The sequence below is a fragment of the Phocoena phocoena genome, chromosome 4 (genome assembly GCF_963924675.1).
Source record: "Phocoena phocoena chromosome 4, mPhoPho1.1, whole genome shotgun sequence".
Lineage (NCBI taxonomy): Eukaryota > Metazoa > Chordata > Mammalia > Artiodactyla > Phocoenidae > Phocoena > Phocoena phocoena.
Genome location: NC_089222.1, coordinates 143,473,752 through 143,492,443, shown reverse-complemented (window position 1 = coordinate 143,492,443; position 18,692 = coordinate 143,473,752). Strand labels below are relative to the sequence as shown.

The 18,692-nt window shown below is 51.2% G+C and overlaps 1 protein-coding gene across 1 annotated transcript in view; it reads right to left on the bottom strand.

Annotated features, from left to right (window-relative positions):
• Nucleotides 1–18,692, bottom strand: part of SLC37A1 (solute carrier family 37 member 1) — a 60,192-nt gene that overhangs the window by 19,957 nt on the left and 21,543 nt on the right. Inside the window, exons 6-10 of the mRNA XM_065875923.1 lie at nucleotides 17,556–17,632; nucleotides 16,462–16,628; nucleotides 11,668–11,705; nucleotides 5,829–5,909; nucleotides 681–815 (exon numbers count right to left, since the gene is read on the bottom strand). Of these exons, the coding sequence (XP_065731995.1) occupies nucleotides 681–815; nucleotides 5,829–5,909; nucleotides 11,668–11,705; nucleotides 16,462–16,628; nucleotides 17,556–17,632 (498 nt within the window). The remainder of the gene's footprint in view (nucleotides 1–680; nucleotides 816–5,828; nucleotides 5,910–11,667; nucleotides 11,706–16,461; nucleotides 16,629–17,555; nucleotides 17,633–18,692) is intronic.

Below are 18,692 nucleotides of genomic sequence, written 5' to 3'. Positions count from 1 at the left end.
CATCTGGGCGCTGGCAGAAGTTTCTGTTCGAAAGCCGAAGTTCTCAGTTCTTTCATTTCTGGGCCATGATTCTAAGGCTCTGGGTGTACTGTTTAGTTTCCAGCTCCCACACGGTCACTACGGAGCTTCTGGTTCTCTCTGCTGGTTTTCCCCGAGGCCAGCGTGAGGGAAGCGATCTTGCTGTTTGAGACCCATGTCTGTTCCCCTGAATAGGACCCAAGGGCAGGAGCCCAGGTGTTTCTGAGTGTGGCCCATGGGGTCGTCCATGCTGGCCCCCAGGGGCAGGGTGGGGTGTGCTCTCTCCTCTCATCCTGCCTCTGTTCCTGGCTCTGTCTTCAGCACCCTCCACGGCTCCCCGTTAGCAGAACACAGCTCCTCAGAGTCCTCTGCATGGCTCCCCAGATGCTCTGCTGAGGGAGCCCATGAATTTCGTATACATAATATACATATATAATATATTTTATAACTATTAAGAGGCTAACACAACTCCGCAGCCTTATTCATTCCTGAGCTGACCTGTCTGCAACTTCTGATTCATGCTATGGATTTCTAATTTATGGATTACGTGATCCAGAGAATCACAGATTTCTCTTTTTAAGCTTGGTTATCAACAGGCCAGTTTCTGTTCATAGTAAGCATAAATGCCCCCTTTTGAAACTCTCCTGGACAGGTGTACTCACAGGAATTTTCAAGGCCCCTACGAAGCTGATGGCCGCGATGCCGCCGCCGCCACCGTCTGTAGGGAGAATGACCACGTGGTTCTGGTGGCCGGAGCGCTTTCCATCCGACAGCAGTAAGCACTGCATCTCTGGGTCCTGGAGACAGATCCCGTGGAAAAGATAAAAGAAAAGAAAAGAAGAGAAAAGGTGTCACCAGGTAGTCTATTTGGTTGAGGTGTGGTAAGCTGCTCCACTAAAGGTCTTGGGGAACGCCTTGGATAACACCCGCACTGTGGCCATTGCTTTATGACCATTAACATTCACGTGGTTTGGGGAAATACTAACTAAAAACACACAAAACCCTATCCTTTGACCCAACAATTCTAGGACTCTGTGAAAAATAATTTGGGAAGTGGAAAAATACTTATATGATAAAATTAATGTCACACCATCATTGAGAAAAATTGCTAAAGTACATCCATATAAATATCTTGCACTTGTAAAAAAAAAAAGTTTGTGAGATTTGATGACATAGGAAGGTGCTTACGATACATTAAGTAATAAGACATCATTCAAAAGCACATTTTCATTATGATCTCAAAGAATGTTTAAATATGTACCTATGTAAGTAGGTAACTAAAGGATCTATTTATAGGAAGAAAGAAGCTAAATTCTAAACCGACAATGGTTATCACTGAATGGTAGAATTACATGTAATTTGTATGAAATGTCGATAAATTCTTTCCATGATCCTGTATTTTTTTAAGGAGTTCACAAAGGACATACACGATCAAAAACAATATTATTTTAAAATTCATAAACCAATCCCACTATTACATAAATTCTAATTCCAGACATCCCTAAAGGACAAAGTTTATCTTCATTAGGGCTTCCCTGGTGGTGCAGTGGTTCAGAGTCCGCCTGCCGACGCAGGGGACGCGGGTTCGTGCCCCGGTCTGGGAAGATCCCACATGCCACGGAGCGGCTGGGCCCGTGAACCATGGCCGCTGAGCCTGCGCGTCCAGAGTCTGTGCTCCGCAACGGGAGAGGCCGCAACAGTGAGAGGCCCGCGTACCGCAAAAAGAAAAAAAGTTTATCTTCATTAAAACAAAGAACTGTGGTCCTCAACTCCGGGGGGTTATCAAGTCAGAGCAAGGATGATCTAAACGTGTCCTTCATGAGGGCACTCTACAGGTCAAGGATTGAAAAAGCAATGTTTCTATGTATATTGGACTTACCACAAAACCAAATAGGTTTTATCGTACTTATCTCACTATAATCTACACGAGTTAGATTAAAAAATGCAGTTAAATTAAAAAAAAATGACAATGCATTGCGGTATCCCACGCTTGATATTAGAATTCTCTTCCGGTGAAAGACAGAAATTGGGAAACGGGCTGGCAGGTTACAGCAACTGCAGCGCTATGGGCACCGAGCACGCAGCACCTCAGCTCTCGGGCAGCGAGGGCTGCATCACCGAGAAGCCCGGCGCCCACCATGACCCAGGCATTGAGAACCGGCCTTTGGTGAACACGGTCGCAGGTAACCACGTGCAGAACATCCACCTGACGACCATTCCGCAAAGGTATATGAAAACAGAGAATTATGATTTGCGTTTGGAAATAAAGTTTTCTCTCGTGAATTACGCCGGCTGTCCAGTGTAGGAGACGAAATCTGTAGTTCTCAACCCTGGCATCTCCTGGGGGCTCTGGGAGACCCCAGTGCCCAGGCTGCACCCCAGACCGAATACAGCAGTCTCAGGGGCAGGCCCCAGGAGAGCCCGATGTGTAGTCAAGGCTGAGAACCACAGGACAGACTTTTTTAACACTAAGTGGTCTGACTGGTAGACCATGAAATACAGCCAGATAAAGGGAAAAAAGAAAGTGAAAAGACTGCTCAGCCAGGACAGTAGTAATTGCAGGTCCAGCACAGAAACCCACCAGGTCACAGCCCTGGGTCAGCACCTGGCCCCTCCTTGCTCTGTAAACTGGGCTGGTTTAAAGCCTTGGTCCAGCCCCTCTGCTCTAAGCCACGAGCAGCCCCTCAGGCAGGCAGGGAAGGCCCTGTCTTCGTTGAGGATGGGCCTCCTGCCCACACCTGCTCATCCTTTATGCACCGTCTGGGGGGTGGGGGCCGTCCCAGCCACCCAAGTCCAGTCTTTTGCAGTGTCTGGAGGAGACAGTGGGATGCGTGAGGTCATGGCGGGTTTTCCAAAGCAAATCAGGAGAGCAAGGCTGCCTCTTCCTCGGAGCCAACAGAGACCTGCTGGGAGGACAGGGCAGGGGAAGCGGTGTGCCTGGAGCCCCCGGGGGATCTGCTGGGATGGGGAGCCCTCAGTGGGCTGGGGGCTTATTCAGCTGGGGACCCTCCTCTGAGGTTTATACATGCACAGAGTGAAAGGGTTCCGTGTGATGAGAGCAAACGCACACGGGGAGTTTGCACGAATGAAGGCTTAGCCCTGCCTCACCGCGTGCTGGCCTCAGGTGGAGTCGCACTGGCACGCTGGGTGGAGAAACCTTCAGCATCAAAACACCCACTCAGCGGTCTTGAAGTGGCCGCTGAGCCACAGCCAATCAGAAAGGCCCTCAGAGGGGTGGGAGAGGGTTGGACTGGGAGGTTGGGGTTAGCAGGTGGAAACTGGTATATAGAGAATGGATAAACGACAAGGTCCTCCTGTAGAGCACAGGGTACTCTGGTCAATATCCTGTGATAAACCATAACAGAAAAGAAAATGAAAAAGAATATATATGTATGTATAACTGAGTCACTTTGCTGTACAGCAGGAACTAACACGATGTCGTAATTCAACTATATGTCAATGAAAATAAAATTTTTAAAAAGATAAACAAAAATAAGTAAAAAATAAGAACACAAAATGGAAAGAATTTAAAAAGAAAAAAAATAAAGAAAGACCCTCAGAGCAGCCAAGGATGACATGGAGGACATGTGACTACAAAGACGACAGAGGTCGACACCCCCAAGATGACATGATAAACACCCACGAGGGCTGGACGCAGGTCCGCCGTGTGGCAAGAGACCCCGGAGCCTCTTTCTCTTTGTTCACATTCTCTTCCTTGCCCACCGCCTTCTTTACGTATTTCCCCACGAAGTCTAAGAACCATGCCTGGCATAGAAGGGAATTAAGCAGTCCCAGGTGAAAAGCAGTGGTGATCAGGGTCCTGGGTTAAGGCTCCACTCTGAGCCCGTGGATCTGAGCCAGGTCACTCTGGGAAAGGTGACACCAGTGTGTCTTGCCAAACGTGTGGGACATCCCGCCTGCTGACCCAGGAGCCACCTCCAGCACGTGAGCTCTCCACGCTACGGAAGGTTGGGGACCAGATAAAGCCTGGTTAGCACGCAGGGGCCAGTTGAAAGGGGACACCCGTCCACTGTGGCCAACACCTGCCCGGTCATGTCCACATCAAAGTCAGCCTGTGGCGTGGCCGGGCCTGAAACAGGACCTATGGGGGCCTCTAAATATGTAACTGTCTCTTTGGTGACATGTTAGTAAATAGACTTTAATAGAAGGAACAGAAAAAAGGAAGAGGGAAGTTATGCTCAGAAGACAGAGCTAGCTTTACTGGTCAGTAAGTACGTGAGAACACAGGGCCTGGCTCTTGCCTCAGGGAAAATAAGTCTTCAGTAACAAGCGGAGACGAATTATAGCCATTTGGACATTGATTAAGACCTGATGCTATGGACTGACATTTGTGTTCCCCCCAAATCTGTATGTTGAACCCCCATCTCTAATATGATGGTATTAGGAGGTGGGGGTCTTTGGGAGGTAATGAGGCCATGTGGGTGGAGCCCGCATGATGGGATTAATACCCTTATAGGAAGAGACCGCAGAGAACTTGCTTCTCTCCCTGCTGTTTCACCTGAGGATCCACAGAGAAGGTGGCTGCCTACCAGCCAGGAAGAAGCCTCTCACCAGACGTCAGACCTGCGGGTGCCTTGATCTGGGACTTCCCAGCCTCCAGAAACAAATGTTTGAAATGCGAGAAATAAACGTTTACTGTTTAAGCCACCCAGTCTAGGGTATTTTTGTTACAGCAGCCCAATCTAAGACGCCTGCTTCTGATGCAAACTCAGAAGTGAGTAGAGATTTTAAAGCATTTCAGTTGAATTTCACTAAGATCTAAGAACCAAGATGTATGAGACCCCATTTTCCCCTCTTCCATTATTTCAACCACCAGAAATAACTTCCTTGGGCACTAAAGAAAAAAAAGTAAGAAGCCTGTTTAGTACATTTATCCTTTAAGCTAACTGATTTAAAAAGAAAAGAGAATATCTTATACTTTCAAGAATTAAAACCAAACCTAAAATGCCCTTGCGGCTCCATGTGGTCAGCTAGGCGGAAGCAATGGGAGGAATTTCTTGGAAGGACAGTCATCCCTTGGTACCCGGGATCTGTAGGGGGTTGGTCCCAGGGATCCCCCGCGGAGACCAAAATCTGCAGATGCTCAAGTCCCTCACGTACAATGGCCTAGTACAGTCAGCCCTTGTATGGGCGGGTTCGCATCTGTGGATACGGAGGCTGACTGTATCTTGAAAGGAGAGGGGAGGGTGAGCCCAGCGCTGGGGAAGAGCCCTGGACTGCATCCTGGCCTCCCCACTTGTGAAGGGGACCAGGCAGGGAACTGAGCATCTCCGTGCCTCAACTTCCCCTTCTGTGTAACGGAGGGGCAGTGAAGGGGCAGAGGGCTGGAAGTCGACTTTCTATGTTGCCTTCGGGTCACTCTTATTATTCCCAGACCACCTACGCTCTCTCCACCTGAAACCCCTTTGGGCCACGTGTGGGCAGACTCACTCCTCACCTCCTTGACAGCTCCACGCAAAGCCACCAGCTTCGGGAAGCTCCCAACACCAGGCCTGAATTAGTGCCTGCTCGGTCCTCTGGGTGGCTCTGTCTGCTGCTAGTTTTCTCTCTACCCCGCACTCGTCCCACCCCAGGATGTGAGTTCCACAGGACACTGGGACTGATGTCCATGGCACCGGTGCTGCAACCCTGAGTGCTGCAGACAGCTGTCGGATGAATGAATCGCTTACAAATTGGATTCACAAACTAACAAAGGCAAACTGCAGAAATACAAGGCCCTGGATGTCTGTGACAGATGTCGCTGAGGCAGGACTCTGCCTTCCTGCCAAGTGGCCTCACGTGCAACTCACCAGAGGTTTGTTCCTCTCCTCGGTTAGCGCTTGCTTCTGCAGCCGAAATCTGTGCGTGCCGTTCTCGTAGCTTTCTGGATGCTGGGAGAAAAAAATGGAATTACAGCGATTACCGAATCAATGGACAGAAATTGCACCTAAACTCACTGCAGCAAGGACACGAAATAGCTCCACAAAAATGCTATCAAGGGAAAATAAGACAAATGATTAAAACAAAACAAAGGCTAGTCAGTTTAATCTCAAGGCTCCAGACCCTCAGATCACGGAGGGTGAAAATCAAATCCTTTCCTGAAGAATGATCCAGGACCGAGGAATAAGGAAACGTAAAACTGCCGATGAAGGCAGCTTAACTCTCCTTAACGGCTTTGACATTTCTAAACGACTTTTCCTCTAACCAGTGAAAACCAGAGTCCCTTCCTACAACAGCAGATCGATTTGGAAGGAAGAAAACACCCTCCACATCCTCCACATAGAAGGAGAGCATGGCTTGCCAGATAAGACTGAGCTCGACCACTGGGGCCACGGTGTATGTGCGTGTGTGTGTGTGTGTACAGTGGACGTATGTTTTAATTTCTCTTGGATACACCGAGGAGTGAAATTGCTGGGTCATATGGTGACTCTATGCTTAACCTTTTGAGGAATTGCCAGACTGCTTTCCAAAGTGGTTGCACCATTTTAACATCCCCACCAGCAGTGCATGAGGGTTCCGGTTTACTATTATCTGTCTTTTTGATTCTAGCCATCTTAGTGGGTCTGAAGTGGTATCTCATTGTGATTTTGATTACACTTCCGATGGCCAGTGATGCTAAACACCTTTTCATGCGCTTACCGGCCATTTATTTATCTTCTCTGGCAAAATGTCTCTTCAGATCCTTTGCCCCCTTTTAAACTAGCTTGTCTTTTTATTACTGAGTTCTAAGTGTTCTTTATGCATTCTAGATACAAGTCTTTCATCAGATATATGATTTGCACATACTGTATCCCATTCTTTGGGTTGTATTTTCACTTTCTTGATGGTACCCTTTGAAGCATAAAAGTTTTAAATTCAGTGAAGTTCAATTTATCTATTTTTCCTTCCACCCCTTGTGCTTTTGGTGTCATATCTAAGAAGGCTTTGCTTAATCCAAGGTCATGAAGATGTCCTCCTATATTTTCTTCTAGGAGTTTTATAGTTTTAGCTCTCACATTTAGGTCTTTGATGCATTTAAATGTTGCGTACGCCGTGACAAACAGTTCCCAATTCACTCTTTGCCTGTGGATACCCAGCTGTCCCAGCACCACGTTAAAAAGATTATCCTTTCCCCACCGAATGGTCCTAGCGCCTTGTCAAAAAACTGACCATAAGTATGAGGGTTTAATTTCTGAATTCAGTTCTATTCCCTCGATCTGTATGTCTACCCTTACGATAGGAATACAGAGTCTTGAATACTGCAGCTTTGTAATAAGTTTTGAAATTGGGAACTTTGTTCTTTTTCAGGATTCCTTTGGCCCCTCTGGATTCCTTAAATTTTCAAATGAAATCAAGGATCGGCTTGTCAATTTCTGCCAAGAAGCCAGCTGGGGTTTTGGCATAGATTACACTGAATCCGTAGATCAATTTTGGGCACTACTGCCATCTTGACAGTATTAAATCTTCCTGTCAGTGAACACAGGTGCCTGTTCGTTATCTAGGTCTTCTTTAACTTCTTTCAACAATGTTTTGTAGTTCGCAGTGTATCAGTCTTGTACTTCCTTGGTTAGATTTATTCCTGTTTTATTCCTTTTGCTGCTGCTGTTAATGAAGTTTTTTAATTTTCATTTTTGGATTGTTCATGGCTAATGTATAGAAATAGAATTGATTTTTATATACTGATCTTGTATCCTGCAACCTTGCTCATTTTTTAATTAGCTCGAATAGGTTTTTGGTGGATTCCTTGGGATTTTCTATATACAAGATCATGTCATCTGCAAATAGAGACACATTTACTTCTTCTTGTCCAATCTGCATGTCTTTTATTTCACTTTCTTGCCTAATGCTCTGGCTAGAACCTCCTGTACAACGTTAAGTAGAAATGGTGAGAGCGGGTATCTTTTGTCTTGTGCCTGATGTTACGGGGAAAGCATCCAAGCTTTCACCATTAAGCATGACGTTAGCTGTGGCTTTTCATAGTCTCTATCTGGTTGAGGCAGTCCCTTTCTATTCCTAGTTTGTTGAGTGTTTCATTACGAAGGCGTGTTGGATTTTGTCGAATGCTTTTCCTGCTTCTACTGAAAGGACCCTATGGTTTTTGTCCTGTATTCTATGCGTGTGGAGTATTACATTAATTGATTTTCAGATGCTAAACCAACTATATATTCCTGGAATACATCCCATTTGATCATGATATTTAATCCTTTTTATACGTTGCTGGATTCGTATTTTGTTGAGTTTTGCATGTACATTCATAAGAGAGCTTGGTCTCTAGTTTTCTTGTGATGTCTCCTTACGTTATCAGGATAATACCTCAGAGAGTGAATGGGGAGTGTTCTCTTATGTTTTGGAAGAGTTTGTGAATAGCTGGTGCTAATTTTTCTTTAAATGTCTGATAGAATTCACCAATGAAGCCATCTAGTCCTGGGATTTTCTTTGCAGTCAATGTTTAAATTAATAATTCAGTTTCTTTCCTTGTTATAGGTGTATTCAGATTTTCTATCTCTGAGTCAGTGTTGGTAGTTTACATCTTTCTAGGAATTTTCCCATTTATTCTAAGTTACCTAACTTGTTACCATGCACTTGTTCATAGTATTCCTTTATAATTCCTTTTCTTTCTGTGAAGTTGGCAGTATCGTCCCCTCTCTCATTCCAGAGTTTGGTAATTTGAATCTTTTCTTCCCGGTCAGTCTAAAGGATTGTCAATTTTGTTGATCTTTTCGAAGAACACATTTTGGCTTGTGGACAAAACATGTTGTCTGCCGTTTCAGTAAACAAAGAATGTTGCTGCCACCAGGCTATCAGCCACTGCAGTCCCCACCTCAGCCCCTCCCAACTGTGTGCCCTGAGGGGAATTCAGGAAGGAGAGAAACTGGATGCTGGCCCTGGATCCTTCAGATGCATGTCTAAGGAATAATTTCAATGAGCCCAGACCCCTGCATCCTCCCATACAGAGACAAGCAACAAAATCATTAACTTGAGATTTCTGTTTTTTGTGATTAACAGTAATCTTTCGATGTTTGACTACATGGCTTTTTTTTTCAGCAAAAGCTCCTGTATAGCCTGGCTCCTACCTTACCTCTCTGGAACAGTTCCTCAGAGCTACGGAGAGGCTGTCTCCTGGGCTACAGTCCTCAGTAAGGTCCCTGAATAAACATTACTCACAACTTTTAGGTTGTGTGTTTTTTCAGTTGCCAGGCTTAATTGATTATCTCTATTTTTTTTTTTCTATTCTTTACTGTTGGTCTCTAGGTGTGCTAATGGTATAGTAATCTTTTTTTTTTTTTTTTTTTTTTTTGCGGTACGTGGGCCTCTCACTGTTGTGGCCTCTCCCATTGCAGAGCACAGACTCCGCACGCGCAGGCTCAGCGGCCATGGCTCACGGGCCCAGCCGCTCCGCGGCACGTGGGATCTTCCCGGACCGGGGCACGAACCCGTGTCCCCTGCATCGGCAGGCGTCCTCTCAACCACTGCGCCACCAGGGAAGCCCCAGTAATGTTTTTTGATGTTTGTTTGTTTTTAATAAAAGAGTCCTTAGAGTTTAGAAACATATACTGAAATAGTTGGAGACAAAATAATATGACGATTGGTATTTGCTTACAAAATAAAACATGAGGAGACGGAGGGAGGATTAGAAGGGGTACTGATGAAGTAAGACTGGCAGGGTGATGGGCACGTGCGGGTTCGTGATACTATTCTTTTTACCTTTTTACGTGTTTTAAAATTTCCATAATGAAAACTTTAAAGAACTGGAAAGGAGAAGAACTTGATGCTGAAAATAACACCTTCAGATGGGAAATCCCCAGGACACGGCTCTACTTAGAAGTCAGCGCCTGTGAGATGTCTTGCAAGTGCATCCGGCTTTGCACAGAAGCTCTGCTTATGATAAGGGGGAGGTGCAAAGGGACAGAGCAGACAGAGAACCAGCCCAGCCTGCCCTCACTTCCCCAGGCCCTGGGGCCCCTCAAGAAGGCCCTGTGACACCAGTCTCTCCAGGGCCCCACAGGAAGTGAGGAGAGCTCCTGTGGGAAAGAGAACTTCGGGGCTGTGGCAGAAGCTGATGAGACGCCCCCAGAAATCAGTCCAATCTCTCCCTCTGACTGACCCCTGAGAGGAAGAAAGAGGAAGAGGAACCCCAGCTCCATGGGCCACCCTGCCCCATGCACCCTGGGGAGGCTCAGTGAGCTGTCAGGGAGGATTCAGCGGGGGAAGATGACACAGCTTGGGCCCCAGGTCACACACACAAGTGCAGGAACGCCTCTAGCACAGGTACGTCTGAAGCTGTGCACAAGGATGACTCCATACACACATGTGCACATGTGCGCTCGCACACACACACACACACACACGCACACACACACAGAGCTGGCGGGCCTGGTGATGGATGGGCCACGGGGCTGATGGAAGGAGGAGTTGGGACGAGTCCTCTGGATCCAGCCTGTCCAACAGGCGGACAGCGGTTCTCTGACTGACACGGGGAATGCCAGGGGCCTAGCAAGTTTATGGGGTGAAATAAAGAGAACATTCTGGTCGTGTTAACTCTGGGAAGACACCCAGAGGCCTCTGTGGGGATGCCGGGTGGGCAGTGTGTCCTATGACCACGGAGCTCAGGGCAGAGGACCATGCTGGGGACTGCACATCAACGCACACAGAGGTGCCGTGAGGATGCTGAAAGCCCCAGGCCCGCGCAGGATCTCCTACGGTGAGAGCAGGAACGAGGGGAGAAGGGGCCAAGGACCGGGCCGGGGGGCTCCCACGTTTGGGGCTCTGGCAGAGTAGGGCCAGCAAAGCGCTCTGCATGTTACCAGAGAAGCAGGAGAGCGTGTTACGAGCCCCCAAAGGGAGCATCTCATGGAGGCAGGAGACCACCGTATCACACGCTGGTGAGAGGTCAGGGGTGAGGCCAGAGCGCTGACCACATGCGGCCAGACCATGCTGCTGGGGGCCCTGGCGGGTGGCTTTGGCAGAGCGGTGGAGGCCAGAGGACAGGAGGGGAGCCGGGACAGGGAAGTCAGGGAGCACGACTCGGGGGGGCCTACTCTAAGGTTAAGCAGGAAACCGGGTACGAGGGCGACACCCCTGCTGGGAGCGACAGAGGAGAGAGGGCAAGCCGAAGGCCAGGGGCGGGGAGCTGGCCTGGGCAGCTCCCAGAGTTACAGTTACCTGGGGGTAGGCAGAGACCTCTGCGGACGCCGGCGGGGCAAGCGCCCTTCCAGGGCCGCGAAGACGTCGCTCACCAGCTGGGCGTGAGCAGGTCGGGGCGGTGAGCCATGACAATGACCCAGGGAATGTGGTCCTGGTGCTGGGCGGTCCTAACGGGCCACCTGCCAGGTGTGGACGCCAGGTTCAAGTGACCTCAGCCAGCTTAGCTTTGCGTCAGCCTGTAGTCACACCCGCCCAGGAAAAGTATGATGACCCCGCTCCTCGTGAGGCCCGGCCGGTCCCCAGCTCCCGGTCGCTCTCTGAGTCCCTAACCCGGACCGCACCAAGCTTCTCGTCTGGTTTTGGTTGTTATCATTATGATTAATCTTTTTCTAAAACTGCCCGTATTTTGAGGGCAGGACCTCTGTCCATACTTTGCTACCCACTGACAGGACAGACAGGGCCAGGCTGGCGACAGTCATCATCACAGCACACTGAAGACACGAGAAGCAGGGAGCACGTCCTTACCATGGCCGGGGAGGAAGAGCAGGCGACGTCCTTCGGATCTGAAACACCAAACACGGAACGGTGTGAGCCAGGGCTGGCTGCTTCCTCCGACACGAGAACGTAAACCAAAGCAAGGCACCCTCTGATGCTTTTACTACATTAGCAACAATTTCAGAAAAAAGACAATGCACGAGGCAGCACGTTTGGTGGGGTGAGGGCGCAGCTTGGCCACCCCCGCAAGAACCCACAAGCGCCCCTTCCCTCACTCGGGCCCCGTGACTGCCTGATCCCCACGCGCTGAAGTCGGGAGAGTACGAAACCAGCACCAACAAGTGCAAATCGTCACGAATATGAAGGCTGCTTTACAATATGGAAAATAGTTTTCAAATAAAAATAAACAGACCTTAAATACACTATGGTGACGAGCCGTGTAAGGTACACGTGAAGGACTAAGTATCAGAAGGAACTAGAAAAACATGAGCAGCAGATCAGAGTAGCGGGGTTCTGAATAACGTTTGGGATGAGTCATTTAATGTTATGGAATTAACCAGAAGGAAAATTAGCGGGCCCAGAACATCTACCTTGAAATAGAACAAAATGCCTTTTACCTAAATGCAAGGAGGTGTGAAATAAAATTCACGTTTTACGGCAGGACAAGAAACACGTACACATCAAAATGCTTCTCTGCCCTTCGGCGTCCTCTGCCCCCGCACCGTGCACCATGTATCCACACGAGGCACCAACCAAACCTCCCCCATGAGCAGGAATACCTGTGCGGTCTAGAGGAGCAACGTTCTCCCAGCATCCACAGGACAGCTCCTTAAAGATAACATTCCTTACCGATCCTGTAAGGGACCACGTGACCCACCACGATGCCACTTAGACCTGGATTATGTAAACTGTCAATAATCCCTCTGTCTCAAAAACCTTACATAACCGTGTCTTGACTTCTAATGGGCGGAACAGTCCTCAGAGCTTTCTGAGATGCTCTTCCCGGGTTACAATCCTCAAATTTGGCTTGAATAAAATGTCCCATCTTTTTCTTAGATCCACTGCTTAACTTTTTGTCGACAGAGGGAAGGACATGTGGAAGTGAACAGAACCAGAAGCGAGGCTTTTTTCATCTTCGTACTTTAAGATCACGCTGGTGTGACCCGGGAAGGAGAGCCGGGCTTAGGGCCACGAGTAGCCCCGGCAAGCAAACTCCACTCCTTGAGAACTAGACAGCTGTCTTTTAACAGCTTTGCTCCTTCCCCATCACCCAGAACCCGGGTCTTCTTTTATAATTTTTGGTGAGACAGTTTAACCGCCCTGAAACACAAACCGAGCCACAGGGCTTTAAACTTCCCACAGCGGCGTTCCCTCCCGCGAGATGCAGAGGGTGGGAACCCTGGACCACATGTGCTCCTGGGCTGGAGGCTCCTCCCCGCTGCCCTCTGTGGAGGGTGGGCCTGGGGAGCCCTGATGGTCCCGATGGCCCTGGGGATGTGCAGTGACATCAGCAGTTCCCCAGCCCGTGGCTTTCCCCAGCTGTGCTGTGAGCCCCAGGGTCAGTCTCGATGGGGTGTGGCTGGTCCCCAGGACATGGCTTGTCCTGGGCTTTCACCCTGCAGGACATTAGTACCAGTGACCCTTGACTGAGATACACCTGAGGGCAGCTTCCCAGGCAGCCCTGGAAGGGCCTGTGGATGAGGTGCCCTGTCCCTTGGGCCCAGCCCCGGCAGGAAGGGGGAACAGGGCCGAGCCGGTCCCTAGCTGCTGGTCACGAGAAGGGGCGCTCCTGGGGCTTTCCCGCCCACCTTGCAGTAGGGGATTAGGGACCGGGAGGGAGCAGAAGCCAGCCACCGAGATGCAGGTGGATCCGGTCTCTCCTCTCTGCAGCGTTCTGCCCTTGGACACAGGACTCGCTGGTCACTGCTTGCAGCTGGCTTTCACCATCACTCATACGGACACCACCTCCTTGTTACCGGGGGAGTACAGGTACCAATCCTCTCAGCAGAGAGGGCCCGGCGGTCTGATTCGCGTTCCGCCGTGGAGGGTCTCTGTTAGAGCAACAGGCCTGTGCCTGCGGTGGACTCAGGCTGACAGGCGACGTCGGGCCCAGGAGGAGAGGCCTTGTTCACAAGGGCCCGGCTCGGGCTGCGCAAGGAGGGGTAAGGGTGTCCGAGCCTGCGAACCGGCTTCTCTCCGTTTGCTGAGACACTCGTGGACACGGGGTCCTGGGTGCCGGGTCCCAGCGTGGGAGGGTTAGGGGGCCACAGAAACGCCTCCTCCCGTGAGGCCGGCTGCAGGAGCTGCCCCCAGAGGGAAGTGTCCGAGGCACGGTCGGCGGGCGTCCTGTCCAAGTCGTGTGCGCAGAGCAGTGCCTCCAGAGCCCGAGCTCAAGAGGAAGACGTTCAGCGAGAAGGTGGAGAAACGCCAAGTCCGGAAGGTGCCCCCGGCCGCACAAGCTGGGCCCTGGTGAGCTGGGTGGGGGCCAGGCAAGGAAAGCAGCAGCCGCGGGCAGTCGGACAAAGCCGGCCAGTCCCGGCGACAGGTGACCGGCCCACGGCGGAGAGAGCGAGGACCAGGTGACCGAGCGATGCTCGCGGGACACCAGACAGCCCTGCCCCAGCCATGGGGACAGCGGGAGGGAAGCGCAGGGGTGAGGGCAGGAAAGGAGGCCCAGTGGGAGGAAATCTTTGGCGGCCTCACGAAGAACGGGGACACGGAACTCAACGGACGAGCCTGCACAACCCTGACCATGTTTACCTTGGACACCTAACAGCTAAAGGCTAAGACTCCAGGTGAAAAGAACCAACACGGCCCAGGGGAATGCGATGGGCTGAGGGAGGAGGGGAGAACGGCCTCTGTGGCCCGGACTTCAGCCCACAGCGCCCTCCCGGCGGCCCGTGGCCCCCCAGGGCCCCGTCCGTCCTCAGTGCCCGCTGGGGCCGCCTCCGCACAGGCCAAGGAGGGGGCACGAGTGCTCATCTGTCCCGAGTCAGTACCAGTACATCTCCCAGGAACACCTTACGGGCCTGGGGGAAGCTGAGCGAGTGCATCTCGTCCCAGAGTGGGCCGGGGCGGGGGTGGGGTTGGGGGGGAGGGAGGCAGAGCCCCACGGTCACCATGGAAACAGGAGGTGGGGTGAGAGGATGGTCAGCGGTGGGAAAGCAGCTCCAGGAGAGCCCCCAGCCTCGCGCCCCCTTGGAAGCTACAGGAGCGGCGGCTCAACGCGAGAGGATGCGCTCATTTTACTATAAACGACCGAACCAGGGCTTCCGCGTTCTTGGAAATCCTGCCCCGCCCAGGATGACTGAGCTGAACGGTGTTGGCGCTGAGAGCCCTGGCCGGGCCAGCAAACAAGTTCCCGTCCACTGCCACGCCCTCCGCTCCTTGTCACTCCGCCCCTTTCCCCAGAGCCGCCCCTTTATCAGTTGAGGAAGAGAATAAAAGCCACCGTGGACTCTGGACCTCGGGCCGAAGGCACGCAGGGGCGGGGGTGGGGGGTGTCCCTGCACTAACATAGAGGAAGCGCGTCCTTGTCCAGGTGACAGTGTGGAAGCAGCCCCTGGAGAGTCCAGGTGACTCGATGATCCTTCCTGGAACGCCGGTGACACACAAGCGACAGTTGGTGCCACAGGTCGGCATGTCGGCAAGGAAGTCACGATACCCACCCTCCCCCCGCCCCCCGCGCCCCCATCTGTTTAACAATCCACTTGTTTGGGCCATTTGGAGATGTTGCTAAAAGCTTACTGGGCCCCTGGAGAAAACGGTGAAGATGGAAGCTGAGCGACCCCGTGCCCTCTGCTCACACCCAGGGGAGGGGGGCGTCTGATTCCTCATCTAAGCCTGGCTTCCTTCTTCACTGACAGCACAACGCTGGCCTGAGAACCTCAGGTGTGCTCCACTAAATGGCGGTTATTTTAAAAACGAAAAGGTTAGCATTCGTAACAAGCAAAAAGAGTGGGAGACGTCACAGCGCCCTAACCTTTGGGAAGATAAAACCGGCAACTCCGAACACAAAGCTGAAGCTACAGTTAGCGCTTCCCAGGGATGAGGTCATCGGACTCGGAGCATCCCCACCTGGGAGCTGACAGTGGGAGCCATCTAGTGCCACACGATCTCATTTCGCTTTAAGATGAACCAAAGAGGCAAACGCGAAACACAAGGCATCAGAATAGCTCGAGGGCTTAGCGCACCCTGACACGTACCAGCTAAAGCGGCACCTGCGTCTCTATCATCAGTGTAATCGTTAGCAATGCCTGTCCTGCCGACTTCTATTCAAAAAATGAATTGAAAATTCCGTTAAAACAAAAGCCTGGGATTGAGTCTAGGATGGAACGGAGGCTTGGATTTTCTGGTACAACACTACCTAATTAAGGTATATGAGCTTAAGTCACGTCGTGGTTTGAAAACACTGACAAGGCTATATCTTATCAGAAGGCAAACAAGCCGGTGAGGCCCATTTCAGTTTGTGGCAGCAGGAATGGCGCGAGCAGGTGCAGCCACGTGGGCTGGGCGGCGAGCAGCGTGGCAGAAGACCACGCATGCCCAGTGCCGTGGGGCCAGAGGACAGGGCGGGAGGAGTGTCAACACTGGTTACTCCAGAGATCAGGAAACAGCAGAAAATCCAGCAAGACCAGGAGAGCAACGGCTCATCGGGGAAGCCTATACCTAAGAAGGAAGTCTTCCTGGCAAAAGGAGCGCCGGACAACCCCATCCCCGCCTGGGATGAAGCGGCAGCAGCCTCTTCTCCTAAACTCGCCGCACCCCCCGCAGCCCCGCAAGGCCCTCCCAGGGAGAGGTCATCGCCCACCGGTACTTACTTACGTTCAATGAGAAAGAGAAAGCATACTACCCCCATGGCTGCCACGATGGCCCCAGGCACGACGAAGGACAGGCCCCAGCACGTGGACACCCAGCAGCCAGCGATCAAGGACCCCAGAATGTTGCCCACAGACGTGTGGGAATTCCAGACCCCCATGATCAAACCTCGCCTGCAACACAGCAAAACACAAGGGGGCAAATGATGTCTCGGGGCTTACACGGATCAGGACGTGGGGTTACAACAGTGCCTGCACGGCGTAAGAGCTGGTGGAGAAGTAAACAGGCAGTGCGACACACCACCCCTGCAAGGCTTGGGACCAGGGGTGTTTACAGGAGGACAGTATCTTCACTTACCTCCGGCTGCATAATTACATGTCTCTGAGCTTATTCATTCTATGACTAAAAGAAGGAAGAGGCCTTTTCCTAGAATTCTTGGAAGGCCCCAAATTTAAATTTGTGCCTTTGCAATCTAAATACGATCAGTTGATGAAATACCCCATTAACCAAAGTTCACGCTGAAGAACCTGCCAGATGAACGAGGCTAAGTAAGGCTGGAGGAGTGAGTTTCCTGCTTTAGTTTTTCCCCATCTTGTCTGGCATCTTCGACCACTTCCTAACCGTGGGCCCGGCCGTGCTGCCTGTCACACAGACGTTACGATGGAATCTGACCGCAGTGAGGTCACCGGAGGCTGGGTACAGCTCTGCTACCAGGCCCTGGGTGACCTGGACAGGTCACACTTCCCTGTGCCTTTCAATCCTGTGAAAATGTAGCTTCTGCTTCGAAAGGCCTGGGGCAAGGCCCTGACTGCACTTCTCCCAGCTTCCCAGGAGGCCAGGTGAGGCCCGGGCTGCTGGCTGGCTGCGCAGATGACCCAGACTCCACCCTGCCCGCAACGGGGGTGGCATCTCCTGAAACAGAGGCCTGCCTGAATTTTAGACCCTCAAGACCCAGAGGTTTCAGTCATCTTATTTCATATAGTAGACTGACGTGTTTTTTTCTGTAATGAATCTAAAGAAAAACTAAACATAAAGCGGTCTGGTTTTCATCAGAATCTTCTGAAAATGAACGCTGCTGGAAGCAGGGCTGCCTTCCTTACCTCCCTTTTCCAAACCAGTTGCCGAGGCAGGTGACGACGCTGGGCCAGCCGGTGGTCTGTACCAGTCCGTTGACGATCTGTGACAGAGGGCAAAGGAAGAGCCCGCTGAGGAGGGACACCCACACCCGGGAGCCTGGCCTCAGGGGTTTGGGCGCCCAGCGGGGACTCTCACAAAAGGAAGGGGCAGAACCCGATTCGATGTGAGCCTCGACAGCCAGACGTGTATTTTAACAATATACGCATATATCTTACCACGAGAGTCGTACGTGCCTATTGTGAAAATTTTAAAATAGAGGAAAAGAAAGAAAAGAAAATCTCTTGCTCGGAGATGAACTACCGTCGACAGCTTGGGGCCGAGCTGTCCATTCTCTTTCCAAGCTAAAACTTTATGCAAAGAGAAAACCCTCTCCTTTTCATAGAACTGTGACGATACCATGAGGGCGGCTTGTAAATTGCACGCCTTCCCTTCTTATGTCACGAAGAAGGTCCTGTTGCTAACCACCGAAGGGAGCAGAACCTAGAGAAATGATTTCTCCAACTTGCCAAGAGCGCCCCGAGCTTTTGTTTGAAGAAGGGATTTAGGAAGTGTATCAGCAACTGGCTCTGCTTTAGTCTCAGGGGCCTCAGGGGCAGCCTCCTCCAACTGCCGCGGGGAAGGACCAGCTTCCAGAGGCCGACTGGGAGCCCCTGGTCCGGCCTCAGGGCCAGCCAGCTCAGCCTTCCCTCCAGGAACGTGCTGGGACTCTGGGAAATAGGTTTTTTCCTTCTCTCTGATTTTCTGTATCACCATAAAGTGGGCATCGCTTTGGTAATGAAAAGAGCCAAACTCTTTCAGGTCCTATGGTGAAAATTTTAAAAGCAAATTACATACGATTTGCCCTGATGACCTTGCCACATCTCCCTGGGCTGTGTCTGGAGAGCCTCGGAAGCTGAGCATCATTGTTTCAAGTCATTTTCCATTTCTAGCCAATATTATCCACAGGGCTGTGGGGAGGGGCAGATCCAAGAGTTCCTGGAACCACTGAGCCCCGCGGGAAGGGCTGGCCCTCACTCCCCTACAGCAACCTTAGGCCCTCGCCTTTCCTCCGCCCGACCCCCCCCCCCCCGCCCGCTGACTGCCCCTGACAATCCCCAAGT